This window comes from Triticum dicoccoides, chromosome 4B (genome assembly GCF_002162155.2).
Source record: "Triticum dicoccoides isolate Atlit2015 ecotype Zavitan chromosome 4B, WEW_v2.0, whole genome shotgun sequence".
NCBI lineage: Eukaryota > Viridiplantae > Streptophyta > Magnoliopsida > Poales > Poaceae > Triticum > Triticum dicoccoides.
In genome coordinates this window covers 594202605-594227193 of record NC_041387.1, presented here as the reverse complement: position 1 = coordinate 594227193, position 24589 = coordinate 594202605, and the positions used below count along the sequence as shown (strand labels likewise).

Genomic DNA, 24589 nt, shown 5'->3' with positions numbered 1-24589 from the left:
TCATCACCAGCCGAGCCGTCCCTGAGTGGTCCTCGAATTTCTTCGAGTCGAACCGTCCTCCCACTAGCCTCCCGACTGAGAAACTCTTTCTCAAGGAAAACCACGTTCCGAGCAACAAACACTTTGTTCTCCTCCCGGTTGTAGAAGCTATATCCCAAGGTTTCCCTCGGATATCCCACGAATATGCATTTATCCGACTTGGGTGTAAGCTTGTCTGACATAAGTCACTTGAAAAATGCTTCACAACCCCAAATCTTTAGAAAAGACAAACTGGGACTCTTCCCGGTCCACATCTCATGTGGTGTCTTGTCTACGGATTTTGATGGTACCCTGTTAAGTGTGAAAGTTGTAGTTTCTAGAGCGTATCCCCAGAATGACAAGGGTAAATCCGATTTGCTCATCATAGACCATACCATGTCCAACAAGGTCCTATTCCTCCATACACACTGTTTCTCTATGGCGTACCCGGAGGTGTGAGCTGAGGTACTATACCTCGACTTTTCAGAGGTTCATCAAACTCCTGGCTCATGTACTCACCTCCACGATCAGATTCTCAACCTCGTTCTGAAACTCTTTGAACTTTTCAAAGGTTTCCGACTTGTGCCTCATCAAATAGATATATCTGTATCTACTCAAGTCATCGGTAAAAGTCACAAAGTACTGATAGCCACCTCTGGCAGTTGTGCTCATTGGACCACACACATCACTATGTATAAGTTCCAATAGCTCGGACGCCCTCTCGCAACTCTTTCGAAAGGAGACTTAGTCATCTTGCCGAGCAAGCATGATTCGCATGTCTCGAACGACTCAAAGTTGGACGAAGTTAAGAGCACATCATCATGGAGCTTCTTCATGCGTTTCAGACTAATGTGTCCAAGCCGGCAATGCCAGAAGTATGTCGGATTTATCTCATTAGGCTTATGCCTCTTGACATTCACGTTATAGACCAGTTCCTGTTCTAGATTCATTATAAATAGCCCATCAACAATGGGTGCATAACCGTGGAACATACCATTCAAAAATATTGAACAACCATTGTCCTTTAAATTGAATTCATAACCTTGACTCATCAAACATGAGGCAGAAATAATGTTCTGACTAAGTGCAGGAATGTAATAATAATTATTCAATTCCATAATGAATCCGGAAGGAAGCTGGAGCTGCATCGTGCCGACCTCCAACGTAGCAACTCTTGCTTTGTTGACGACCCTGATGTCAATCTCACCTTGTGCCACACACCTAGTTCTTACCAGCCCCTGCATCAGTTGCAAATATGAACAACCGATCCGGTATCAAATACCCAAGAGCTACTAGGTATGTCAGCAAGGTAAATGTCTATAACATATGCAACAAGTGTACCTTTGCCCGAAGAAGCATTTCCGGCCTTCTAGCCATGCTCTGCAAGCCACTTGCTACAGTTCCTCTTCCAGTGACCGGTCTCCTTGCAGTGATAGCAAATGGTCTTCGAGTCCGGTCCAGACTTCGGCGCAGCGGCGGAGTTTACCGTCTTCATGCCCTTTGCCTTAGCTTTTTTCTTGCACCAACTCTTCTTGAACTTACCCGATTTCTGCACCATCAACACTTGATGCGTGCCTTTCTTAATATCCTGCTCTGCCACTGTGAGCATCCCATGCAATTCAGTGAGCTTCTTATCCATGCCATGCATATGATAGTTCGAGATGAACGTCCCATAGCTGGGTGGAAGAGAACCCAGAACTGCATCTGTAGCAAGCTCATCCAAGAGCGGGAAGCCCAACTGATCCATAGCTTGCACATATCTGATCATCTTGATCACATGTGGGCTCAGTGGATCACCTTCCTTCAGCTTGCAATCCATCAAGGATCGCTAGACGTTGAACCTTTCGGTGCTAGCCTGTGTATGAAACATGCTCTTGAGAGTCTCGATCATATCGTAAGCCTCAACATTTTCGAAATGTTGTTGCAAATCGGGCTCCATACAAGCCAGCATCAGACAGCTGATCTCCGTTGATTCATCAACGAGTTTCTGGTAGGCATTCTTAGTTGTGGCATTAGCATTATCGGCAGGTTCCTCTGGAAGTGGATCCTCTAGAACATGTTCCTTTTTATCGTGCTTTAGAACAATTCTTAGATTTCTATACCAGGTGATAAAGTTTGTTCCATTCATTTTATCCTTTTCCAGAATTGATTTCAATGCAAAGTTGGGTTGAGCAGGTGGTGCCATTGATCTACAACAGAAAATATGCAATCACTAAGCAATGTGTTTATGTATAGTAATTCTAGCCTAAACAGAAATACTCCCACTGAAGTCAGCATCCCTCCGCAAACTCTCAGTGATTTAGGATCCGACTAGCGCATGCGACTAGTGAGATTTAGCATCACTGCTAGCCAACATAACTATCCGGTAAACATCTCCTTGCTAATCATGTCTCTATATGACTCCTGTCGGTCGGGAAGGTATCTCATACCCCGGCTCCCAACCTTCTTTGCCACAAGGCCCAAAATCGTTTTGATAGCCTTGTCAAGTTAACCTGACGCAGTGCATGTCCGTGTCCAACATGAACCCTTCAGTTCAAGGACACCCAGCAGCATCCCAATTTTATGAGCCCACTACTAGACGTACTTGACGTGCAAAGGTGCAACATCGGGGATGGCAATTCGCTTGAAATTCATGAGGGGTCATTCTACCATTCTAACATGCATAGAAACAAAGAAGCATAACAATCACAAATAAACACATATTGTGAAATAGTATGGCTCCTTCATGGACGTTCTTCCAGGTCGGCTCCGACTCTGATGACCATCTATGAACTCCATCTTGTTTGTCGCGCCGGGACGCCAAGCCACCAACCTGATCTCTATTATCCAACTACTACAACTAGTAATGAATTTTACATAGAGTCACAAGTCGACTCGCAGGTCATTATACAATATAATGACAGCACTTTGGCTCCTGCCAGCTGACAAACATGACACGCAGGCCACGTATAAATTACACACATGCATCACATACACATGAGCCATACTATTCACATCAAGCCTGCAAAACAAAGTTATGCGTAGAATCGCATTCTACCGGTTTGTGTGTCGGGTACAAAATACATGGCACTACACACACAGCGGTCCCGCTAGCTAGTTAGCAGGTGGGGTTCGAAGGGGCAGCGCCCCTCGCGGGTGCGGGCAGCGCACGACGTTTTCTGATCTGACCGATCTCATCGATCATCGCGAGTTTGATTCGGGTTTACGTTTCACTGTTAACCCCGATGGCGCATACTGACCGGTAGGGGTAGGTTGTGTCACGACCTCATCGTCTCTGATCATCAGAAACATAGCCTCTTAAATCCCCATGTGCAATTGATCTCATCAACCGTGCACATAGCCGATCTCATCAAGGACAACAGATCTCATCTGCTTCCTCCACATATCTAATATGCATATGATCTGAATCCAAATCCTATAGCAGAGGCTCTGATACCACTGTTGGCTCTATGGTAGGGTGCGTCGACTGCAACTTAAAATTTTCCTACGCGCAGAACATCCAGGAACATGCTACGGGAGATGGATCACGATTCGTTACCACTAGACGTGTAGTGCCGTGCAGCGTAAGAGTTGGGGCAGCGCATCCGCGTGGTTTGTCTCCTCCTTGTCCGATCTCCGTCGAACAGCCGGTCGTCTGATCCCATGTACAAGTTCGCCGGAGCGGCACAAGTGCACCGCCTCTAACGGTATCCGCGCGTGCAGGAGGAATGTCGTGCGGCGGACTGCTAGGTCCAATCACACAACCGGCAGCGAGTGGAGGTGGCTATTCGCAACTCATGCAAACCCTAGTCGCAGCGCCAAAGCGATGAACCGCCTGAGCGTGTTGCACCTCCACTTTATATAGGCGTCCATCGCGGGCTCAACACTTGGGCCTCGCACGGACCCTAAAGCCCACAAGTCTACTCGACCACAATCCGAGTACAGCTCGGACCACATCCGACCAGTGTCCTTAGATCTGACCTCATAGGTTCCTTCCCTTAAGCGCGCGACCCCTAAGGTTCAAGTCGGCTTGGTCACAGATCGGATCACCTCTGACCTACACGGTTGGCAGCGGCCTCTAGCAAGGCGTGCAGACCACCAAGCAGACTATGAAGTTGATTAGGCGAACCTGTACAACATGTCACACTTCTGTTCCCTTTGCCGCCCGATATATGTTGTCGGGCTCAAGGCGAGACTGTCATCCTTGTGCTAGCCCGACCTCTTTCTTGTTCCAGTGATACCGACCACAAACCGGATTATCTCATAATCCCTGTCGCATGGCCATGCTTATCCTGGTCGGATCACACGAGGGGCCCAGAGTATATCTCTCCTGATCGAAGGGGCAAATCCCATCTTGCTCGACCATGTCTCGCAGAATGGGACTGGACAAACCCGAAACCTACCTTTGTAACTACCCAGTCACGGAGTAGCGTTTGGTCGGCCCAAAGCAAGTCTATTACCATCCCGAGTACATGTGTCAGCTTAGGTCTTAGGACATAGAACGTATGTTGTACTAGAGACTCACAGATGACATATCACTGTGTCTCATAGTTGGGTTTGTCCGACTCGGACCTTATCTCGACTCGGATCCGACTACGTCGAATCTGAGCAAACCTTTCCAAGTCCATATTATCCGGTTAGCATCCAATGCTCCATGGCTAGTGAGACCGAGCCATCGACCGTGTCATATGCTAGTCTAGTCGGATGCGCGTCCACACAGCCCTTTCGACTAGGGACCTTTTAGGACAGTCATCATACAATGCATAGTCCCACAAACAAGTCATGTACTTGCTGATACACATGATTGATAATGTCCAAGGACTATCTTTATTCATAAACACATAGAAAATATCATCATACATGATTGCCTGTAGGGCATATCTCCAACAATGTCCAGTGATCTACTCCTAGATCATTGTTGTACTCCCTTGCCAAACTCAGGGCAGGGTATACAATAGGTCTGGTACATAGCATGGCATACTTTATAGAACCTATGGCTGAGGCATAGGGAATGATTTTCATTCTCTCTCTATCTTCTGCCGTGGTCGGGCTTTGAGTTTTACTCAACTTCACACCTAGCAACACAGGCAAGAACTCCTTCTTTGACTGTTCCATTTTGAACTACTTCAAAAACTTGTCAAGGTATGTACTCATTGAAAAAACTTATCAAGTGTCTTGATCTATCTCTATAGATCTTGATGCTCAATATGTAAGCAACTTCACTGAGGTCTTTCTTTGAAAAACTCCTTTCAAACACTCCTTTATGCTTTCCAAAAAATTCTACATCCTTTCCGATCAACAATATGTCATTCACATATACTTATCATTAAGGTTGTAGTGCTCCCACTCACTTTCTTGTAAATAAAGGCTTCACCGCAAGTATGTATAAAACTATATGCTTTGATCAACTCATCAAAGCATATATTTCACCTTCGAGATGCTTGCACCAGTCCATAGATGGATCTCTGGAGCTTGCACATTTTGTTAGCACCTTTAGGATTGAAAAAACCTTCTGGTTGCATCATATACAACTCTTCTTTAATAAATCCATTAAGGAATGCAGTTTTGATATCCATTTTGCCAGATTTCATAAAATGCAGCAATTGCTAACATGATTCGGACAGACTTAAGCATCAATACGAGTGAGAAAAACTAATCATAGTCAACACCTTGAACTTGTCAAAATCCTTTTCGACAAATCAAGCTTTGTAGATAGTAACACTACTATCAGCGTCCATCTTCCTCTTGGATATCCATTTATTATGAATAGCTTGCCCATCATCGGGCAGTCCACCAAAGACCACATTTTGTTCTTATACATGGATCCCATCTCAGATTTCATGGCCTCAAGCCATTTCACGGAATCTGGGCTCATCATCGCTTCATCATAGTTCGTAGGTTCATCATGGTCTAGTAACATGACTTCCAGAACAGGATTTCCGTACCACTCTGGTGCAGAACGTGCTCCGGTTGACCTATGAGGTTCGGTACTAACTTGATCTGAAGTTTCATGATCATTATCATTAGCTTCCTCTCTAGTTGGTGTAGGCATCACTGGAACTAATTTCTGTGATGAACCACTTTCCAATTTGAGAGAAGGTACAATTACCTCATCAAGTTCTACTTTCCTTCCACTCACTTCTTTCGAGAGAAACTCCTTCTCTAGAAAGGATCCATTTTTAGCAACAAAGATCTTGCCTTCGGATCTGTGATAGAAGGTGTACCCAACAGTTTCCTTTTGGGTATTCTATGAAGACGCACTTCTCCGATTTGGGTTTGAGCTTATCAGGCTGAAACTTTTTCACATAAGCATCGCAACCCCAAACTTTAAGAAATGACGGCTTAGGTTTCTTACTAAACCACAGTTCATACTGTGTCATCTCAACGGATTTAGATGGTGCCCTATTTAACGTGAATGCAGTTGTCTCTAATGCATAACCCCAAAACGATAGTGGTAAATCGGAAAGAGACATCATAAATCACACCATCTCCAATAAAGTACGGTTACGACGTTCAGACACACATTACGCTGTGGTGTTCCGGGTGGCGTGAGTTGTGAAACTATTCCACATAGTTTCAAATGAAGACCAAACTCATAACTCAAATATTCACCTCCACGATTAGATCGTAGAAACTTTATTTTCTTGTTATGATGATTTTCCACTTCACTATGAAATTCTTTGAACTTTTCAAATGTTTCATACTTATGTTTCATCAAGTAGATATACACATATCTTCTCAAATCATCTGTGAAGGTCGGAAAATAACGATACCCGCCGCGAGCTTCAACACTCATCGGACCGCATACATCAGTATGTATTATTTCCAATAAGTTAGTTGCTCCCTCCATTGTTCCGGAGAACAGAGTCTTAGTCATCTTGCCCATGAGGCATGGTTCGCAAGCATCAAGTGATTCATAATCAAGTGATTCCAAAAGCCCATCAGCATGGAGTTTCTTCATGCGATTTACACCAATATGACCTAAACGGCGGTGCTACAAATATTTGCACTATCATTATCAACTTTGCATCTTTTGGCATCAATATTATGAATATGTGTATCACTACAATCGAGATTCAATAAACCATTGAGTGCATGACCATAGAAGGTTTTATTCATTTAAACAGAACAACAATTATTCTCTGACTTAAATGAATAACCGTATTGCAATAAACATGATCTAATCATATTCATGCTCAATGCAAACACCAAATAACATTTATTTAGGTTCAACACTAATCCCGAAGGTACAGGGAGTGTGCGATGGTGATATTATCAACCTTGGAACCACTTCCAACACACATCGTCACCTCGTCTTTAACTAGTCTCTGTTCATTTTGCAACTCCTGTTTCGAGTTACTACTCTTAGCAGCTGAACCGGCATCAAATACCTTGGGGTTACTATGAACACTATTAAATTACACATCAATAACATGTATATCAAATATACCTTTGTTCACATTGCCATCCTTTTTATTCCCCAATTATTTGGGGTAGTTCCGCTTCCAGTGATTATTCCCTTTGCAGTAGAAGCACTCAGTTTTAGGCTTAGGTCTAGCTTTGGACTTCTTCACGGGAGTGACAACTTACTTGTCATTCTTCTTGAAGTTACCTTTCTATCCATTTGCCCTTTTCTTGAAACTAGTGGTCTTGTTAACCATCAACAATTGATGCTTTTTCTTGATTTCTACCTTCGCCGATTTCAGTATCGCGAAGAGCTCGGGAATTACTTTCGTCATCCCTTGCATATTACAGTTCATCACGAAGTTCTAGTAACTTGGTGACAGTGACTAGAGAATTTTGTCAATTACTATCTTATCTGGAAGATTAACTCCCACTTGATTCAAGCAATTGTAGTACCCAGACAATCTGAGCACATGCTCACTGGTTGAGCTATTCTCCTCCATCTTGTAGGCAAAGTACTGTCAGAGGTCTCATACCTCTCGACACGGGCATGAGTGTGAAAAACCAATTTCAACTCTTGGAACATCTCATATGCTCTGTGGCGTTCAAAACATTTTTGAAGTCTCAGTTCTAAGCCGAAAAGCATGGTGCACTAAACTATCAAGTAGTCATCATACCGAGCTTTATCAAATGTTCATAACATATGCATGTGCTCCTGCAATAGGTCTGTCACCTAGCGGTGCATCAAGGACATAATTCTTCTATGCAGCAATGAGTACAATCCTCAGATCATGGACCAAGTCCTCATCATTGCTACTATCATTTTTTAACTTATTTTTCTCTTGGAACATATCAAACTAAACGGGGAGCTACATCACGAGCTATTGATCTACAACATAGATATGCAAATACTATCAGGACTAAGTTCATGATAAATTAAAGTTCAATTAATCATATTACTTAAGAACTCCCACTTAGATAGACATGCCTCTAATCATCTAAGTGATCACGTGATCCAAATCAACTAAACCATATCCGATCATCACGTGACATGGAGTAGTTTTCAATGGTGAACATCACTATGTTGATCATATCTACTATATGATTCATGCTCAACCTTTCGCTCTCAGTGTTCCTAGGCCATATCTGCATATGCTAGGCTCGTCAAGTTTAACCCGAGTATTCTGCGTGTCCAAAACTGGCTTGCACCCGTTGTATGTATACGTAGAGCTTATCACACCCGATCATCACGTGGTGTCTCGGCACGATGAACTGTCGCAATGGTGCATACTCAGGGAGAACACTTATACCTTGAAATTTAGTGAGAGATCATATTATAATGCTACCGCTGAACTAAGCAGAATAAGATGCATAAAGGATAAACATCACGTGCAATCAATATAAGTGATATGATATGGCCATCATCATCTTGTGCCTTTGATCTCGATCTCCAAAGCACCGTCATGATCACCATCGTCACCGGCTTAACACCTTGATCTCCATCGAAGCATCGTTGTCGTCTCGCCAACTATTGCTTCTACGACTATCGCTACCTCTTAGTGATAAAGTAAAGCAATTACATGGCGATTGCATTTCATACAATAAAGCGACAACCATACAAAACATGATCATCCCATACAACAATTTATATAATCATGTCTTGACCATATCACATCACAACATGCCCTGCAAAACAAGTTAGACGTCCTCTACTTTGTTGTTGCAAGTTTTATGTGGCTGCTACAGGCTTAGCAAGAACCGTTCTTACCTACGCATCAAAACCACAACGATTTTTCTCAAGTGTGCTGTTTTAACCTTCAACAAGGACCGGGCGTAGCCACACTCGATTCAACTAAAGCTGGAGAAACAGACATCCACTAGCCACCTGTGTGCGGAGCACGTCGGTAGAACCAGTCTCGCATAAGCATACGCGTAATGTCGGTCTGGGCCGCTTCATCCAACAATACCGCTGAATCAAAGTATGACATGCTGGTAAGCAGTATGACTATTATCACCCACAACTCTTTGTGTTCTACTCGTGCATATAACATCTACGCATAGACCTGGCTCAGATGCCACTGTTGGGGAACGTAGTAGTTTCAAAAAAAAATCCTACGCACACGCAAGATCCATCTAGGCGACGCATAGCAACGAGAGGGGAGAGTGTTGTCTATGTACCCTCGTAGACCATAAGCGGAAGCGTTATGACAACGCGGTTGATGTAGTCGTACGTCTTCACGATCCGACCGATCCTAGCACCGAAGGTACGGCACCTCCGCGATCTGCACACGTTCAGCTCGGTGACGTCCCACGAACTCTAGATCCAGCTGAGGTCGAAGGAGAGTTCGTCAGCACAAAGGCATGATGACGGTGATGATGAAGCTACCGGCGCAGGGCTTCGCCTAAGCACTGCAACGATATGACCGAGGAGGAATATGGTGGAGGGGGCACCGCACACGGCTAAACAATCAACTTGTGTGTCTATGGGGTGCCCCCCTCCTCCGTATATAAAGGAGTGGAGGAGGGGAGGGTCGGCCCTCTCTATGGCGCGCCCTAGGGGAGTCCTACTACCACCGGGAGTAGGATTCCCCCCCCCCCTTCCCTAGTTGGAGTAGGAGAGGAAGGAAGGAGGAGAGAGGGAGGAAGGAAAGGGGGGCCAGCCCCCCACCCAATTCGGATTGGGCTTGGGGAGGGTACCTCCTTGGTCGCCTCCTCCTCTCTCCCACTAAGGCCCAATAAGGCCCATATACTCCCCGAGGGGTTCCGGTAACCTCCCGGTACCGCGGTAAATGCCCGAACTCATCCGGAACCATTCCGATGTCCAAACATAGTCGTCCAATATATCGATCTTTATGTCTCGACCATTTTGAGACTCCACGTCATGTCCCTGATCATATCTGCAACACCGAACTACCTTCGGTGCATCAAAACACATAAACTCATAATACCGATCGTCATCGAACGTTAAGCGTGCGGAGCCTACGGGTTCGAGAACTATGTAGACATGACCAAGACTCACTTCCGGTCAATAACCAATAGCGGAACCTGGATGCTCATATTGGTTCCTACATATTCTATGAAGATCTTTATCGGTCAAACCGCATAACAACATATGTTGTTCCCTTTGTCATTGGTATGTTACTTGCCCGAGATTCGATCGTGGGTATCACTATACCTAGTTCAATCTCATTACCGGCAAGTCTCTTTACTCGTTCCGTAATGCATCATCCCGTAACTAACTCATTAGTCACATTGCTTGCAAGGCTTATAGTGATGTGCATTACCGAGAGGGCCCAGAGATACATCTCCGATACACAGAGTGAAAAATCCTAATCTTGATCTATGTCAACCCAACAAACACCTTCGGAGACACCTGTAGAGCATCTATATAATCACCCAGTTACGTTGTGACGTTTGATAGCACACAAGGTGTTCCTCCGGTATTCGGGAGTTGCATAATCTCATAGTCAAAGGAACATGTATAAGTCATGAAGAAAGTAATAGTAATAAAACTAAACGATCATTATGCCAAGCTAACGGATGGGTCTTGTCCATCACATCATTCTCTAATGATGTGATCCCGTTCATCAAATGACAACACATGTTTATGGTCAGGAAACATAACCATCTTTGATTAACGAGCTAGTCAAGTAGAGGCATACTAGGGACACTCTGTTTGTCTATGTATTCACACATGTACTAAGTTTCCGGTTAATATAATTCTAACATGAATAATAAACATTTATCACGGTATAAGGAAATATAAATAACAACTTTATTATTGCCTCTAGGTCATATTTCCTTCAGTTGAAACATGCGTGTCAGTCAGTCCAGCGTTTGGGACTGGTTTGAGGATCCCAAGTGGGTCAACTGTTTTTGAACAATCAGTGACTAGATCGTCCGCCTTAGTGTAAGTGGGAGGTGAGGGGGCGCTCGACTGTAGACGATCTTACATTTAACCCTCTTATTGTGCATTATTTACAACCACATTAGCGACTGAAGGTTGGCCATATTGATGAGTGCATTTTGCATCACTTTTTAGCTTATGTTTTGCGTTGCAGTAATAAAAATTCTGTATTTTATTGCTTTTCGAGCTTTTTTTTGCTAGGATTCCAAATAATTAAGAGATTTTAAGCATCGATAATAAAACCCCTGTTATTGGTGGAAATCTAATGCTAACTGACATCATAAAAACATTTCATAAGAAGAGACGGCGAAGTGAAAGAGAAAATCAGTTGCATGAAGCTATTAAGGAGTGAAGAATACCTATGCACTATGTTCCGGATCACTGATAAAAATGTTATGCTATAGATCGGTCCACTTGGATACCTCGGAGGAGTCGCCTAGTTCGACGGATTTTCCCGAAGAAATTCTTGTGGCTTTCCCCCCAAAAAAAAAGAAATTCTCGTGGCTGGGAGGTACAACCTAGTTGCGGAAAACGTCACTCTACAACAACTCTCCTTCGTCCACTTCCTTTGCGTGCATTGGTGAGATGATCGTGACTTGTAAGCCCATAATGATCTTCTGATGATCGTGTGTGTATATTTTGTTGTTGCGTAGCACGTTCTTATTTAGACGTGAGTACGACGACCATTTCTTCGATGGGGGCAATTGAAATGTGGTCAAAGTACTCGAGGGCGGCGATGAGGCTGGCACGGGCAATGGCGGATTCAACCTTAAGACGTGCAGGGTCCTCGACCCACTCCGAGAACTCCCACAGACCCTCTCCCAGAAATCTCTCTCTACGCAGTCCATTTCGGTCTTTTCAGAGAAAGGTTCGTGGTGAGGGTACGGTCACACCGACATTGTAATGGGGGGGAGAGCGTGACAGCCAACGAAGGGGCGATGGGGGGTGAGTTTGCGGCAACTGAGATGGAGGAAGAGGATGAATGTGGTGGCACCGACGAAGGAGGGCGAGGGGGGTTATATACCCTGGAATGAGCACGCTCCATGAAGGTGAGATTTGTCACGTTGGGGGTGGGAAACGGGTGTGAAACGTGACAGCGTCCATTAATTGCTACTCTTCTCCGTGAATGTGCGGCTACGACATTGGCAGGGGCGGAAACGGCGGCCGTACGGATGACGGCGCCATTGATCGGGATGCGCACGGGAGGAAGAGGCCCTGCTGAAACTTCCCTATCGTGTGAGCAGTTGCGGGGAACGCGGCGTAAATTGCTAGGGTTTTAAAAATCCATGAGTGGTGGAGGGGGGGTTGAAACATGTGTCAACCGAAAGAAAACACGTGCTAGTGGATGGAGTTTGTTTCTGGTGACGGGGTGTTGGATTCTTGGACGAAAGGGAAAGCACACTGCACCTCGCACATGCTCCTCCTATAGTCTCTTTACCTGCAGTTCAACTGGGCAGTTCGGTTGGTACAGGTGTGCTATCTTTCTACCCCCACTCCTACTGCTCTCCTGGACAGAGGAGTTTCACCAAAGCAGCCATCGTGCAGCCTGAGCAGAAGGCGCACACGTTGTCTCCGAGACCTTTGCGTCGCGGACTAGTTGCAGCCGGCGGTTTAGGTCTTGGTTTTGTCTCTCGATCGGTGCGGTGTCTTTTCATTCTCCCGCTGCTTGGTCTAATGGAAACAAAGTGGAACTTGGGAGCGCGCTTCCTTCCTTCCTTCCTTCCGCCGCGGACGAACCGAACCGACCACGCTCCCCTCCCTGTCCCGGAAGCCCTTTTGAAACCGTGATCCAGCACGATGCTTCTTTTCTTTTCAGGGGGAGAATCTTGTCAGATTATAGTACTATAGCTAGCTCTCTAGCTAGGCCCGGGGCGGTCGGTCTTTGACTTGTTGTGTCGCACACAAACATGCCGGAATGCTTTGCTGCCTCAAAGATTTGCGCCGAGATCTGTACATCATTAGCACGGGGCAACGTGCTTTGAAAGGCCAGCATGCCTAGCTAACTAGTTTGACGTTTTTAAGCTGCTGCTAGCACGATCATGGCCGGCCTATTCTGACCCTTTTTTCCGGCGGTGCTATTAGTAGTAGCTTTCGTTTGTTTTCCTGCCTGAACACGATCTCAGGGGGGAGCAAAGCGGGCAGACAGACCCAGCAGCACTAGTTTACTCACCCACGACAGGAAAACAAAAGGTTCCCTCAGATCCGTGGTGGTGCAAACGAACTAAAAACGTGGCGGAATCGTCGTCCGGAAAGGCGAAAAAAAGGAGCTTTTCATTCAAGTACAAGCAACCGGTTCCTTCCTCCCCGTTCCCATCCCACGCGCCGTGTCAAGCACGTTGCGGCGACGCCCGGGGGACAGACCGAATCGGCCGGGCACGCACGCCCTGCGCCGATGAGAAAAGCACCTCCAGCCCCAGATGCAAGCCACGGGAGAGGAGCACGTTGAGACGAGCATCCATGGATGCCGCCCATCCACACTCTTCCGTTGCCCATGTCACGCGGTTTCACGAGGCCGGCGACCAACCACAGGCCAACAGGTGGCGCCACCACGTTGGAGGAGGGGAGGAAGCCACGGGGCTTCCGAGGGTCGTCGTCGTCTTCGCCGCCGTCGCCGTCGCCGCGTGTGTGTGTGGGTGGTCCGGGCGCGCCAGAGCCGAGAGCGAAGGGCCAACGGACGGACAACCGGGCAGTTGTTTATCTGGAACGCCATGAACGTGCTCCATTTCGTTATTCTAAAAAAAAAAAGGCAATGACGCGTACGCACGTCCAAGTCTCCCACCACAACCCCCATCCCCTTTTTGACAAGTTGGGCTCCAACCCTTTTGACCGTTTCTCACCCACCCTTCCCCTCCGCCATGAACTGCTGCTTGCAAATTCGGGGATTGGTTTCTTAATTTTTTATTATTTTTTTTACATTTCGGTTCATGGTAGTATACTACTCAAACTGTATCAGTGGTGACGCCGGAGAAAGAAGAATTGTTGTTTCAAGCTAGTACTACGTACTTGTCTTTATTTCAAGTTATTATTCGGTTCATGAACTCAATCTCTGGGCGACCCATGATGATGAGCCGCGCAGAGATCAAAAGAATTTGTCAACCAATCAATCAAACAAAAAGGGCTTACTATGATCTCAATCTTCCTTCCTTCTTTCTTTCCCTACTCGAATTTTTACGCAAAGAATACATTTAAAAGTGCTCTACAAACGATCTCTTGAAGCGGGCAAGCCGTCTTGCTCCGTCCGTCCGTGCAGATCAGAGGGCGAAGGCGCCGTCGGTGCTGGCCAGCCCGAGCCACGAGGAGGACGACGCCGACGCCGACGCCGACTTCTCCTCCGAGTCCTTGATGGCCGCGGCGGCCGGCGCCGGGCGGGCGTAGGGCGCGCGCGCGCCGAGGCGGTCCTTGCGCTTCTCGAAGAACCTCTGCAGCGACGCCTTGCGCATGATGGGCAGGTCCGCGAGCGCCGTCTTGTCCGCCGGGAGGAGGGCGGGGGCGGGCGCGACAGCCGCGCGCTCGACGCCGGCGGCGGCGGCCATGCGCATCACCTCGGCCGCCTTGTCCGCGGGGAAGTCCTCGAAGACGACCACCCTGCCGCCGTAGAAGATGGTGAGCGGCGTGGCCGTGGCGGGACCCGCCTCCTCAGCGGCCGCCGCGGCCGCGTGCTCCTGGCCGACGTCGGCGCCGGGCATGAGGCTGAGCGTGGTGGCCGGGGGCGCGCGCGGGGCGACGGCGACGGAGGACATCTTCTGCTCCGCCTTGACGTACTGGCTGAGGACGCCGCACGCCAGCGCGAACCTCCTGCTCTTGCTCTCCACCGCTGCCATGGCAACACTTGTTGTCTCGTCTCTTGGCCGGGTGCTGCTGCTTCTCGTTGACGATGATGGATGGTGAAGGTGAAGTTGCGGTGTGGCTGTGGTTACTCTGTGAACGGATGGCTGTGGGGGGTGGGATGTGAGGTACCTTGGGGAGGGGAGGGCGGTTATATAGGGGGGTGGGCGGTCTCAGCGGAAGGGGAGGGAGGGAGAAGCACGCACGCAGAGTCGCATCCTCCATGGCTGGCCTCCCTCTTGGTTTGTTTTTTGAATAAATTAGGCGAGTGAAGGAGACGTGGTGGTGGTGGAGGTGGTGCGGGGCACGAAGAACACGTGAAGATTGAGCAACCCGAGTTTCCTTTGCCCGGGGGGCGTGAACCAGTGAGCTTCCAGCTGAATGCAAATGGATTTAAAACTACTCCATCCAATTTTAGTGTCAAGAACGCTCTTATATTATGAAACGAAATGAGTACATATGAAGGAAGAGCGGCAACTGTACAGCCAGCTGGTGCCAGAAGAGGGCGCATCATTCGAACGGATGCGCTCGTGCGTGCGCGGTTTGCAAACATATAGCGACTCCTTCAGAATTAAGGAAAAAAAAACTGTGCAAACATGGATATATATGTTTTTTTATGTCTGTTTGCTTTGCTGACAAGTGGGCCCCGTCTGTCATACGGAGAGCATGTGATAGTCGATTCGTCCCATCCACCGCCATGTTGTCGAGCCACTCCTCACGCAAATGGCAGCAGGCGATGGAATGACCTCGAATGAAGCGGTGGTGCCCCCGCAAAAAAAAGAAAATAAATGTTGGCGAGCAAGAGGGTTGTGTCATTTGAATATGCCTGTGTAGCTCAAGAACACGGTCAGTCCGCAAATTACGTTGTCATCAACACCAATACACTTCGGGAGGGAAATGCCCTTTCACAACATGCCTTTTGGATGTTCTATTTGTATTGTTCATGCATTCTTTTATGAACATGAAGTGCACGAATCCACAATACTATCACCATGCCATAATTTTCATGCACTCAGGGTCAGTCTTATTATTAATGCGCTCTTGTATGAATGTAAAGTGCATGAGTTGTATGTTGTATGAGCCTTGTGTGATACCGTTGGAAGAGATTACCTGGTAGCATCGGATGAGACTTCGAGGCTGTTTGGTTGGTTACTCAAAATGCCACACTTGTTTGGCCACACTTGTGGCACGCCAAGGATTGTGGCGGACAAAACCAGTGCCGCACTTGTGGCGAGAAATTCTGCTGCAAAAAGCTCTTTGCATGTGTGGCGAGCCAAACCTTCGTCAGCAAACAAACAGTTGCCTACGGAGTTGTGGCGTGCCGCACCTTTGGCGTGGCAAGGCAAGACCGGCAACCAAACAGGCCCTTCTTGTTAGTGTGTGTGCTTTGTTTGAGTCCGCCAAATGAGTTTGGCGATAGTGTGCGTGCTATGTGAATGCCTCAAGATATGTGAGAATAGTGTGATGTATCCATGCCGAAGAAAAAAAAAATATCGCATTAGAAATCACCACCGGACACATGCACGCTCATTGAAGATGTTAGTTGAGCATTTTTTGGGTCAAATAGTTCAAAACTATTTGTTAGTACTCCCTCGGTTCCATTTCAGTGTTAAATACACATGTTTGAGCGACAAGTAATATGGATCAAAGGGAGTAATATGTATCTGTCAATCTCATCTTTAAACAACATTATGCTTTCATAACTTTATTAAAAAAATTCGTATGTTGTGTGTTTTTTTGCGGGTTAATTTTGTTGGGTAATGTATTCCACCTATCTTGTAATTTACAAACTTCTAAATTCATACAAAAAATGATTTCTTGTCCTCTTAAGCGAAAATGGTTTATTTTCACTGAGTTATTCTTTTAATGCTAGGTTTTCATATGTAACAAACAATTACACACACTCACGATGCTTCAACTATCATACAAACTATCTTAAAGTCATGTGTGAGAAGTGGGTAAGAATGGATCTGCTAATAAACCTTGTTCGAAAGACAAAGATTTTAGTATAAAGTACCGCGAAATGATAAAGAGAATGTTCAACAAGGTGTGTCATATCAAAGTCTTTGTAAAACTTCATATTTTAATCCTTGTGGTTATGTAGTGCACCATTAAATTAAAGGTTGTTGAGAATTTCTCAAGTTTTTGTTGTACTCATCTGTTGCACTGAAAATAAACAAAGTTGTGTACATATATGTATCCACAACGGGCAGTTAAAATTATATAAATTTCATCCTGAATAATTATAGGTATTTTCCAAAAAATTCAGGTGCAACAATATCATTAAGTTTGTACACATATATTGATCATACAAGATTTTTATACTATTATATTTTCACTAACACAGTGAATACTATATAAAGAGAAACGACTAAAGTTGCTTGGTACAAAGTACATTTCAAAGAGTTGATCTAGAGCATATTGAAAACGAAATAACCATCTAGTTTATTAACATCGAAATAAAAAATTTATTTGCTAAATTTGCACCAATCTCATGATTTGACTGATACATGAGAATGATGATCGAACATAATAAAACTTGACATCTATTGATCTTGCCAGAGATTAAAATCACCCTTTATGTTTGGACCATGTGATCCAATATTCAACATGCAAAAAATATAAATTACAAGAAAGTCAATGATCAAAATTACAAAATTAATAGGCTTTTAGCCACGTTCGAATAAAATTAGCTAAATTAGTACCTCAATTTTGTCTTGGCTGAATTGTCGGGTTTTCATTATGCCGACCTGCAGCCTACGGTTCAACTCTATTATGTTGAATATTAGTACTAGCAACGGTTACATGTGAAGTATATATTTATTACTCGAAGTAAAGACAATATTATTAATTTCTAATGTAATATTACATATGATGATTGTTTTAAAACAAAATACAAGAGATACTTTATGAAATTAAACTTCACATTTGTATTTATTTATCATAATAAAGAATATTCATACATGTTGGAAAAATATCATTCTTATATCCTTAATACACTCTTACTACGTCTAATATGAAAATATATTGAAAATTACACTATGTTCATAAGATGGTTTGTATCATCGGTTATAAAGTCTTTTGTTTGCAAAATGTGGAAACAAAATGCAAAACAAAGGTACTAATTTGCATACTTGATAATGCACTTCTACTACATCTGTAAGTTAAACTAGACAAATTACTTTTTTGTACAGTTTCAGGCATCATTCTACCTTAAAGAGAAGGAGAACTATCTAGAAACACAACAGGGTGTCATATGGTGCTCTGCAACAATGATCAAACGGCCAAAAACATTTGCATCTAGTATCTTCTAGCCATTGGATACAATCGATAAAAGGACTAATACTTAAAGTTATTCACAATTTTAATTTGTATGTGCATGTCAAACCACTATGTGTGAGTATACAAACAATCTTAACGTGTTAGCATAATATAGAAGCACCTTCATTCTTTTCAAAGGAAACTTATAATGTAAATAATGTAATATCATAAAACGTTAATTATCTAACTTCCATAATATATGCATTTCTCCTCACCACATGGAGAAAAAGGAGAAAAGACTTATCGTTAATCTGTGCTTTGATCTTGGTTAATGACCGAGGTTATAATTGGTTTTCTAGTATTTAATTAGATCTTAAAACACAGGAAAAATGATCTTCGTATACTTTTTTCTAGATAAATCTTCCTATACATCTCTGTGAGATACGATAGCTAGAAAATAAAAGTTATGAAGGGTTTGGCCCATTGGGCCCACCCCAATATCACAAGGGTTTTATTGGCTCTCGCGTGGGGCGGTTCGTTTGCTATTCCAACCGTGCATATCCATCTGCATCACGCCCAAATCACTCAAGCTTTATCACCGCCTTACTTCGTGCATCCTAGCAGACCAGGCAAACCACTATCATCTTTGCAGGAAAATAAAAGAGGCTAACCACCAACAACGGTTGAAGTCCCGCTATAAGTCGGGGACATGCATCATCTTTTTTTTCTTCTTTAAATGATTTACCATCTTGCTCCCTTCTCTCCCCTCTTTCCCGGCTTGTGCTCCATTTATATTCGGATTTCCGTGGTTATACCGGTATATGAGAACCCTTTGATATTTTTATGTCGGTCATTTTCAGATTATATTGAGGTGAACTATACACCGCTATCACATGGTTCGGCACGAGGTGAGATGATAGCTAACGCGCTCCATTTACAAACAACAAACAACAAACATAAACATCACCTACATAGTTTTTTGCGGGGCTCATGATTTGAACAAACATAAACATCACCTACGTGTATTTGCATGCTGCCATCAACCAACAGACCAGCAAATAAATCTTGGCCAACCCGTACAGCTGTACCACCCCTGCATCAGAGATCAGACAGTCACGAGACACGCCCTCACCGCATCAAGTCGGCATCAGCCAGCCGGGCTTTATTCCGGCTCCCCGCCCTTTTGCCGTGCTCGCCGCCCATGAATCACGAGGCGAGGGAGATGGAGAAACGGGTACGTACATGTTGTGGACTGTACTTAAATCGCGGCGTGATCTTATCTTTCCGATTGCCGGGGTTGAGCAGAGCACTTGGCGTGTCACGCGTATCCACTTGGTATCACGGAGACGGGGAGCAGGAGTGCAGGACAGCGACCCGGCGCCCACCCGTCCCCGTCCGACCGGCGCACAAAACACGAAAAATAAGTGAAAGACTTTGAAAAACAGATGATGGGATCGGCGTGGGATGGAAGATAGCGGGAGAGGCGAGGTCGGCCGATCGATCGACATGCGGTCACATGTTGAGAAACGTGGGGGAGACGACGAAAGATAATAATAATACTCCGAGTACCAGCAAACAGTAGCGGCATTTTAGACTAGTACTCCAGCAGTATGCGGTTTGTTGCGGTACGAAAACTCCGAGGGCAAGGAATAGGATCGCGTGCTTTCGCTTTCGGGCGCCGCAGCCCAGCGAGCACATGGTCCGTCGACCATGGGTGCCGCGCAGTTGAATTTCTTCTCTTTTTCTTCTGATGAATTTGGAGAGATGCGTGGTGCTTTGTTTTGGTATACGTTTCGTCGCAGCCGTCTGCTACGAGGTAACATGTGCGTTGACGTCCTATACTTTCCGCTCATAAAGTTTGAATTTTGTGTGCGGGTGACATAATAATAATATCTAGGTAGCGAAAGTAAACGGGAAGGAAATGGGATCAGCCAACCATCAAAAAGAAGAGAAATGGAGTCGGGGTCAGCCGCGGCCGTGTCAGTAACACGCGATGGTCGACGGGCAGAGCGCAGCTGGGGCCTCCGGGATTCCAGGCGTGCAGCTACGAACCGGTCACGTGCGAAACAAATTCGACCGGCCTCAACATCTCCGCTCTTTTTTCTTCAGTTGGTAGTAATAGATTGAGCCATACGGACCGAGCTCAATTAGCAGCAAATTCATATTGACCCCAACTTATACTACTACTCGTACTGGCGTGCCTAGGTATGACCAGGGGAGCACGTTGTTCCAGAGGAGACCAGAAGGAGGGAAGTCTGTTTTAAACCTTCAGGTCGTAGAGCTCGTCTAAAATAAACCCTCACTTTAAAATTCCTGAAGTTTGTACCCTGTACTCATGATCCCGGTCTGATCCCGACCCTCTTAATTAATTAGTATAGACCAATTTGATACACCAGGAAAAACACAATCCGGCTGGGTTAACCTTGTAGTCTCACTGATTAAGTGGACCCACGCGTCATATCCATCTTCGCGCTGGGAACGGATCAGAAGCGCTCCCGTGCGTGCGTGCGTACATATACACGTCTAGCCGGCGGCCAGAATCGATCAAGCAACTTGCTGTGTTGCACGTGCGTGTGTGTTGTGCTGTGTGGAGGCAAAGCCAGGAGAACTTGTGGTGGCAGGCAACTCTGAACTGCTCGGTGCAGACTGTACAAGGCTGAAAAGCTTTGGAATGCTACTCAGATTCAGTATTCACATCAACGGGTTACATTACATATACATGAGTGTACACTGCGAAGAGATTAGGAGACGTGGAACGTTGCATGCAACAAACACTCTCAACAAGGATCAAGCAGAAGCCGTGGTCAAGCTACTCAGATGCCGTGCTACCCCACGAACTGCATATGGCCAGGGCCCAGGGGAGCACCGATGTGCGGGCGCACCATTTCATCATCTTGCTATCCTCTACTCACGTCGAGAGCACGGGCTCCTCGGCATGAGGCGTACAGCCGACGCGCGGCCTGGGTCCTGGCATGGAGTGGAGCAGCGCACGACGTTGTTTGCAATGGTGGGCACGAGGCGCACAGGGCACATGACATCGGCAATGCGGCAAAGACGCGTCTGCGTTGAGAGAGAGAGAGGGGATGGATTGACACGTGGGGTAAGGATGTAAGTGAGGGTAGACTCTGATCCTGGGCGGGATGGATTGTTTCCCGGTGTGCCAAACAGGTTCGGGGTCAGAATCATACCAGGATCATGAGTACAGGGTACATATTTCAAGGATTTAAAGATGAGGGTTCATTTTGGACGGGCTCTATAATCTCAAGGTTTAAAATAGACTTCACTCGACCAGAAGTGGCAAAACTCTAACCGCAAGCTTTGCCAGTTGCGTGGGTGCTTCCGTTTGCGTGTTAGAACCAAAAAAAAACGTTGGTTTATCAAGAAAGACATTTGCTACTCCCTCGATTTTTTTTAGTCTGCATATAAGATTTGGTCAAAGTCAAACTTTATAAAGTTTGACCAACTTTATAGAAAAAGTTATCAACATCTACAATACTAAATCTATATGATATGAAATATATTTGATGACGCACCTAACAATATTGATTTCACATTACGAATTTTGATATTTTTTTCTATAAACTTAGTCAAAGTTAACAAAGTTTGACTTTGACCAAGTCTTATATGCGGACTAAAAAAACGGAGGGAGTAATTGTAGGATTCCAGTCGTCCTCTTGTCAACTCCCTAATTACACCAGTTATCACAAGAAAGAAAAGCCCACGCATGACAAATCAATACACCACGTACGTACTCCCTTCGAATAAGCTAGCTTTGATAGCAAAGGGTGGTCACGCACTGACGACACGTACCTTACGACGTGCTCCCTGCGAACTGGAAGATTAACCGAAACTAATCCTGCGGAGTGCGGACCCACCTAGCATACACGCACGAGAGAAAGAAAGAAGATTTGATCAAACTTGCTCCTCTTTTTTTTTTTTTTTGAGGGGTGAACTTGCTCCTCTTTCTGATCACGACGGATCCTCCTCTGCTTATTTAAGTACTTCCTTGATAAATTAATATAAAAGCGTTTAGATCACACTTTAATGATCTAAACATTCTTATATTACACAGTTCTTTAAAGAATATATTTTTAATTTTGTTGAAGGGTCAAACTATCTCAAAGTGCACATCATGGGCCGGCCTTGTGCCATGGACAGACGATGGTCCGTGGCCTCGGCCTTCTGCCACGGACACACGATGGTCCATGGCCAGAGCTGGAGAGCGCAGTTAGGGGCCTCCGGGATTCCAGGCGTGCGGCTACGAACAGGTCACATGCGAAACAAATCCCTTTCTGTTTTTCTTCCATATATAGGTCGAATGAGTCACGCTGACCGAGCTCAATTAGCAGACCATCGTGGCCAAATTGACCCAATCTGTATAGTGCTAGAGACTATCGAGCTCGTCGTTAAGTACTACTAGTACCGCTACTAACTAACGTGTGAGCAGAGTGCACGTTTCTGTACATGCCTATGCCTACGTCCGCGAGCAGGTTGTTCTAGAGGTAGGAGACCGGAAACTCTAACCGCAAGCATGCCAGTTGCGTGCGTGCTTCCTTTTTTCGTGCGTCAGGAAAAATCATGGGTTTACCACAGACATTTTGGCAATGGTAGGATTCCAGTCCTACGCTTGTCAACTCCCTCACCGTACCAGTTCCCGAACAAAGAAAATTCCACACATGAGACATCAATAACACCCATATTCACTACATACATACTCCCTCCATTCCGAATTACTTGTCGCACGTATGAATATATCTGGATGTATTTTGGCTCGAGATACATCCATTTCGGCAACGAGTAATTTAGAACGGAGAGAGTACCTAAGCAAAGAGGCCAGCTTCGGTTACGTGCTCGTGTGAACTGGAACATTAACTGAAACTTCGTCAGATTATTCTGCATGCGAGAGATTGAAGATTCGATCAAACTTGCTCCTCTTTCTGATCCTTCTCTAGCTAATTTATTTAGGCTAGTCATAGTAAGGAGTAACTTAGAGTAGTAACATGCACATGTTATTAGTCTATGTTACTATCTTTATAGTAGGTACTAACATAAGTGTGATACCATATAGATCTTTATTTATTGCTTTATAGACAAATTTTGTATTGAAAAGCGCTATGTGATGGTAACATATTACTACATGTTACTCTATTTGGCTCTCTCCTCATTAATTACTTGACACATCATCTTCTTTGCTTATGTGGCATGTATGTTACTATCTATGTTACTCCCACTATGACCAGCCTTATTGTTACTCTTCCACTTTTGACTAGGAGCGCTGAATTAAGTACGCGCCACGAGGCCGACAGGAGTTCAGCGTAATAATTACAGCCATCGCCGCGTGTTTAATTTGCAACTCCAAGGTTAGCCGCATGGAGTTTTGACATGGTAAGCTTTGACGTGCGGGCGCACGCAAAGTCTGGGCGAGAACGACGTGTAACCGCTACAGCATGCACACACTACACATGCCGTGCATGATGCATCATGCACGTTTCCTGCTTCTTCCAGTTCTCCTCCTCCTCGTTCCAACGCCTTCCTGCAGTACCGCGGACGACACGTACGAGCTGGATGACGAAGATTCAGCTCATTGACGATCACACCATGGCACGCCAACTGTCACATAAACAAAGACAAGTATGCTTGGACACGGCCCCTTTGTAGTTTTCATCTGTACTACCTCTTTTTTTATACTACGTACTCTCTCCGTCCCATAACGTTGGACTTTTTTGACATTACACTAGTGTCAAAAAACGTCTTATATTAGAGGGCGGAGGGAGTAGTAAACATGTCCGTGCGTTGCAATGAGAGAGTATAACATTTTCTATATGCGCCGCTATTTTCATTTCGATTCAATTTTGATCCGGACTCATCATATTGATAGCGTGCACGTACGGCCAGAGTCAGGCAGCATTTGGGAGGTGTTGTTCGACACCGAGGAGGTTGCGCCTATGAATTAAGTGTATTAAGAAAGTTTATATGTGTCACCGTCACATGTAGCGGATGAAACACAAATTAAGATCCTACGTAACGTTCATGACTATAACAAGAAGTGTTTCGATATTTTTAGAATAAACCTTCATATACTTATGTTCATGAATTTTATAATTGTATGTACATCGCACAAAAAATATTTGTGTATTAACTATAAAAGGGAATTTTTGTAATCCGATTGTACGAGCTTGGATTTTGCTAGGAAAA

General features: G+C 45.2%; 1 protein-coding gene across 1 annotated transcript; it reads right to left on the bottom strand.

Moving 5' to 3' along the window:
• Positions 1-14284: 14284 nt before the first annotated feature.
• Positions 14285-15278, bottom strand: LOC119291654 (protein TIFY 11b-like). The gene has a single exon (XM_037570455.1). The coding sequence runs from the start codon at positions 15127-15129 to the stop codon at positions 14560-14562; it is 570 nt and encodes a 189-aa protein (XP_037426352.1). The 5' UTR covers positions 15130-15278; the 3' UTR covers positions 14285-14559.
• Between the last annotated feature and the right edge of the window lie 9311 nt (positions 15279-24589).

Excerpts from the sequence above, each read along its gene's own strand:
- LOC119291654 (XM_037570455.1), bottom strand. The coding sequence starts at position 15,129 with ATGGCAGCGGTGGAGAGCAAGAGCAGGAGGTTCGCGCTGGCGTGCGGC.